This window comes from Lithobates pipiens, unplaced genomic scaffold, assembly GCF_037356315.1.
Source record: "Lithobates pipiens isolate NorthernLeopardFrog02 unplaced genomic scaffold, aLitPip1_a1.2 Scaffold_25, whole genome shotgun sequence".
In the NCBI taxonomy this organism is placed as follows: Eukaryota; Metazoa; Chordata; class Amphibia; order Anura; family Ranidae; genus Lithobates; species Lithobates pipiens.
The window spans coordinates 233,820,449-233,826,448 of NW_027507787.1; the positions used below are offsets into that span (position 1 = coordinate 233,820,449).

The 6,000-nt window shown below is 46.0% G+C and overlaps 1 protein-coding gene across 1 annotated transcript in view; it reads left to right on the forward strand.

Annotated features, from left to right (window-relative positions):
- The window catches only part of SLIT1 (slit guidance ligand 1), a 539,732-nt gene extending 536,104 nt beyond the window's left edge, over positions 1-3,628 (forward strand). Inside the window, exon 37 of the mRNA XM_077455662.1 lies at positions 3,323-3,628. Within this exon, the coding sequence (XP_077311788.1) occupies positions 3,323-3,561 (239 nt within the window). The 3' untranslated portion in view covers positions 3,562-3,628. The remainder of the gene's footprint in view (positions 1-3,322) is intronic.
- Positions 3,629-6,000: the final 2,372 nt, after the last annotated feature.

A 6,000-nucleotide genomic window follows, 5' to 3' on the forward strand; every position in this document is an offset into this window, starting at 1 on the left:
CGGTTCGCACCAGAACCTTCGAACGGACCTAAAATTCGTATGAACTTTAGAACCTTATTAAAGTCTATGGAACTAGAACGTTCGAAATCAAAAGTGGTAATTTTAAAGGCTAATATGCAAGATATGCAACAGACAACACCAGCAATAAGGGGTATCTTCAGGTGTATATTGTGCTGGAGGCACACAACACCCACTAACTCCTGCAGATGCCTTAATTAAAGAAAAACAGCAATAAAGGGTAGATACAGGTGTATACTGTGCTGGAGGCACACAACACCCACTAACTCCTGCAGATGCCTTAATTAGAGAAAAACAGCAATAAAGGGTAGATACAGGTTTATACTGTGCTGGAGGCACACACCACCCACTAAATCCTGCAGATGCCTTAATTAGAGAATAACAGCAATAAAGGGTAGATACAGGTGTATACTGTGCTGGAGGCACACAACACCCACTAACTCCTGCAGATGCCTTAATTAGAGAAAAACAGCAATAAAGGGTAGATACAGGTGTATACTGTGCTGGAGGCACACAACACCCACTAACTCCTGCAGATGCCTTAATTAGAGAAAAACAGCAATAAAGGGTAGATACAGGTTTATACTGTGCTGGAGGCACACACTACCCACTAACTCCTGCAGATGCCTTAATTAGAGAATAACAGCAATAAAGGGTAGATACAGGTGTATACTGTGCTGGAGGCACACAACACCCACTAACTCCTGCAGATGCCTTAATTAGAGAAAAACAGCAATAAAGGGTAGATACAGGTGTATACTGTGCTAGAGGCACACAACACCCACTAACTCCTGCAGATGCCTTAATTAGAGAAAAACAGCAATAAAGGGTATATACATGTGTATACTGTGCTGGAGGCACACACCACCCACTAACTCCTGCAGATGCCTTAATTAGAGAATAACAGCAATAAAGGGTAGATACAGGTGTATACTGTGCTGGAGGCACACAACACCCACTAACTCCTGCAGATGCCTTAATTAGAGAAAAACAGCAATAAAGGGTAGATACAGGTGTACACTGTGCTGGAGGCACACAACACCCACTAACTCCTGCAGATGCCTTAATTAGAAAAAACAGCAATAAAGGGTATATACAGGTGTATACTGTGCTGGAGGCACACAACACCACTTTAACTTTAAGATGCTTGAGAAAAGAACTTATTGTCCCTGCCTATCTAGCTCTTTCCCTGCACGCCGGAACGCACTACACAAGGCCGCTGCGCTGGCGGCTTTATATAGTGTGGGGCGTGTACTAAACCCCCTGAGCTATAATTGGCCACAGGCATCCTGCCTGTGCCAATTATGGCTCTCCTCGCTGCTGGCGCTGTGATTGGCCAAGCATGGGGGGTCACAGTGCATACTTGGCCAATCATGAGCCAGCAATGCACTGCGATGGCGTAGTGCATCGTGGGCCGTTCGTGCCACACGAATTTGGTGCGTACGGTCCACAAAGTTCTGAATTCGCCGAACAAACGAACGGCCGATGTTCGAGTCGAACACCGAGCTCATCCCTAATAGCGAGAAAGGGATCGATCACTAAGTGGGAAATGTGTGGGCGTGAACCAAAGGAGCTCATGGTATAAAAGTTCATTATGTTTGAACAATGGCGGCTGGTGCTCACTATTTTGGGGGGGCGGCACCAACTAACACCAACACCCCCCACCCCCACCCCATGGGTGATGGACAGTGGTGGTCACCCACCATTCAACCCTTCTCCCCCCAGACGGCAGTGGTCTCCTACCATCCCCCCCACCTCAGTAGGAGATGGAGGCAATCGACCCACCCACCCCCCAATGCGGGACAGCGGCAGTCACCCGAGAAGAGTACTGGCTGCCTTACCTATGGAGGCAGGGAGAAGGAAGAGCCGGGGAGCACACAGGGGGACATTCTCCTCCCGACAGAACAGAAACAGGAAGTGTGTCCTGAGAAGCCAGAAGCCAGGACTTCCTGATTGGCCAGGGGGAGAATGAGGAAGACAATTGCGAAAATTCATTCCCTATTGTCACAAAAGTGAGTGTGCTCTGGGCGCAGTGCTTCTTCCCCAAATCCCTCCTCCTAGTACAAATCCTTTGCCGCAAAAATTTCCACCCTAAACATGAATCCTCTGCCCCCCACTCCCAACACAAATCCCCTCTCCTAGCAATAATACACCCCCTCCCCCCCAAAAAAATGTCCCCTCCTAGCACAACACTCACCCACCCCCATACCCCTTCCTAACGCAAATCCAAACTAATATTTAAACTCCCCCCCACCCCCCCAAGCACCCATTCTAAAACAACATCCCAAATCCCCAACAAACCCAGGGCAGCTGCCCCTTGTTGCCCAATCCTGTGGGATAGGCCTATGCAGTGCTGGGACAAGTGCCCCCTTACATCGGGATACCCATAAGAGTGCCCCCTTACATCAGGATCCTCATTAAAGTGCCCCTTATATCAGGATGCCCATCAGAGTGCTCCCTTACATCAGGATCCCCATCACAGTACCCCCTTACATCAGGATCCCCATCAGAGTGCCCCCTTATATCAGTATCCCCATCATAGTGGCCCCTTACATCAGGATCCTCATTAAAGTGCCCCTTATATCAAGATCCCCATCAGAGTGCAATCTCACATCAGGATCCCATCATAGTGCCCCCTTACATCAGGATCCCTATCATAGTACCCCCTTACATCAGGATCCCCATCAGAGTGCTCCCTTACATCAGGATCCCCATCAGAGTGTCCCCTTACATCAGGATCCTCATTAAAGTGCCCCTTATATCAGGATGCCCTTCAGAGTGCTCCCTTACATCAGGATCCCCATCAGAGTGCTCCTTTACATCAGGATCCCCATCAGAGTGCCCCCTTACATCAGGATCCTCATTAAAGTGCCCCTTATAGTAAGATGCCCATCAGAGTGCTCCCTTACATCAGGATCCCCACCAGAGTCTCCCCGTACATCAGGATCCCCAACAGAGTACCCCCGTACATCACGATCCTCATAAGAGTGTCTCTTACATTAGAAATTTGCCTGATTGAAGTGCCGCCCTCTGCCCATGGTTTGGGGAAGATGAAGAATTGCATTTGTGTGACGGTTTCTTGTGTTTTGCATGGATCTCCGCAGCTGACAGAGCAGATAAACACCAAGCCTTTCCTTACAATGAATATTTGACGAATTGTTATGTTTCAGTGACAGATCAGCATTAATTACACGCTCATTACCCAGAAATGATTGCCGTCTTAATAAAGAAAACATAAACACAATTAACACTTCACCGTTTCACGCATATTTTTTTTTTCCTCTCTCTCTCTCTTTTTACGCAGAGTCAGAGTGTCGAGGGGAGCCCGTCCGGGATTACTACCAGGTGCAAAGAGGGTACGCCATCTGCCAAACCACCCGCGTGGTGTCCTGGGTGGAGTGCCGGGGCTCGTGCCACAACCAGGGTTGCTGCACGGGGTTACGCATGAAGCGCAGGAAGTACACGTTCGAGTGCAGCGACGGATCCTCGTTCGTGGAAGACGTAGAGAAGCCCATCAAATGCGGCTGTTCCCAGTGTATTTAGGATCTGTTGACGGACTGGATTTATTTACGCTAGATCATACCACATACCGGGAAACACAGAAGAGAGAGAAACCGATGGACAATGACGTGATGTAAAAATGGACTTTGCTTCCCATTCAGATGTGTGAAAACATCTTAATGTCTGTGGCATCTATAAAAACAAAAAAACAAAAAAACAAACAAACATAAAAACAAAAAAAACACAAAAAAACAAACAAATACAAAATTCTATGTATACCTACTACATTGAGAGACAGGCACACATACTGACTGGTTGTATAGTGTTGTAATGTTTGGGAGAGGTATAGAAGGTATATATGTAGAGGGTAAAATGTGTAGATAGAGATTTTTTTAAGAAAAACACAAAATGTATTTATACACAATGTGGATAGATTTACACGGAGTACGAAGGAAGCTTTATGATTTTTTTTTGATTTTTTTTTTGTAATTTTTTTTTGATTTTTTTTTGATTTTTTATTTTGGAGTTAGAACAATTTTTGTAACCATTGTGACAGTATTGCGTTTTTTTTTTTTTTTTTTATATTTGTATAGCTCAGAAATGTTCTACAAATATACTTTCCTGTTCTATAACTTCTCCTTGGGGAAAAGATAAAGTAGTGGGGAAGAGGGGGGGGGGTGTGGGGGAGGGGGGTATGGGGGTGTCACATCGACTTCATAAAGCACTTTCTTTCGTCTGTGAAATTCAGCTGAATATTGTTTTTTTTTTTTTTGTTTTTTTTTCTTTTATTAATTTAGAGATGCGTGTTATGTAGCATTATATCTGCTTTTTTTTCAAAAAGTTAATATATACTTGCAGCTTACATTGAAAGTGGTGAGGTCGCCCGTACGTTGCGGAAGCAGGCGTTTTTTATTTTACATTTTTTTTATTTTGTGGGGACCGCGATGAAAGCTGTGGTACCCGTTTTTTTTTTTAGTTTTTTTTTTTTATGTTATTCCAAAATTTGCTTCCTCCCCACATGAATGGCTGCCTCCGTGACCGCGGATGACGGCAGCACTTTAAATGCGAGTGATTTCAAATGTAAACTTTTATCTCATCAGTTTGGAGTGTTACAAGTTTGGACTGACTCTGAATCGAAGTTATAGAGAAATGTAAACCTTATTTTAGAAAGAAAAGAAAAAAAATTTCATACAGTTTTTTTTTTCCGAGATGCTCTGTGGACTTTTTCTGTTGTATTTCGGGGTTCTCATCATTGGCTTTGTATTGCTCTTGACCGGCTTTTGAAGAAGTATTGCACCGGTCGACGCGTTACAGTTTATGGTGTTGGAATTACACGGCGTGCCATAAAGAGTTTGGTGTTCAACCTGTGCCAGCGAACTGCCTATAACTCAGATACCTTCACCTTCTGTTACACATTACTGAAAGAGTTTCTCTGTAAAGCCGGGTTCTACAAACTTTCCACTATGGGGGCCACTTGGTATATTTTCTCAAATATTTGCAGGTCGAAAAAAAAAAAAATGATGTATCAGAGTGCCCCCTTACATCAGGATCCTCATTAGAGTGCCCCCCTTACAACGGGATCCTCATTAGAGTGCCCCCTTACAACGGGATCCTCATTAGAGTGCCCCCCTTACATCGGGATCCTCATTAGAGTGCCCCCCTTACATCGGGATCCTCATTAGAGTGCCCCCCTTACAACGGGATCCTCATTAGAGTGCCCCCTTACAACGGGATCCTCATTAGAGTGCCCCCCTTACATCGGGATCCTCATTAGAGTGCCCCCCTTACATCGGGATCCTCATTAGAGTGCCCCCCTTACATCGGGATCCTCATTAGAGTGCCCCCTACAACGGGATCCTCATTGGATTGCCCCTTTACATCGGGATCCTCATCAGAGTGTCCCTTTACATCGGGATCCTCATCAGAGTGTCCCTTTACATCAGGATCCCCATAAGAGTGCCCCCTTACATCAGGATGCCCATCAGAGAGCCCCCTTACATCAGACTCCCCATCAGAGTGCCCTCTTACATCAGGATCCCCATCAGAGTGCCCTCTTACATCAGGATCCCCATCAGAGTGCCCTCTTACATCAGGATCCCCATCAGAGTGCCCTCTTACATCAGGGTCCTAATCAGAGTGCCCCCTTACATCAGGGTCTTCATCAGGATGCCCATCAGAGAGCCCCCTTACATCAGGATCCCCATCAGAGTGCCCCTTTACATCAGGATCCCCATCAGAGTGCCCCCTTACATCAGGATCCCCATCAGAGTGCCCCCTTACATCAGGATCCCCATCAGAGTGCCCTCTTACATCAGGATCCCCATAAGAGTGCCCCCTTATATCAGGATCCTCATCAGAGTGCCCCCTTACATCAGAGTCCTCATTATAGCGCCCCCTTACATCAGGATCCCCATCAGAGTGCCCCCTTACTTATTAAAGTGGCCTTTACATCGGGATCCCCATTAGAGTGTCCTCTTACAT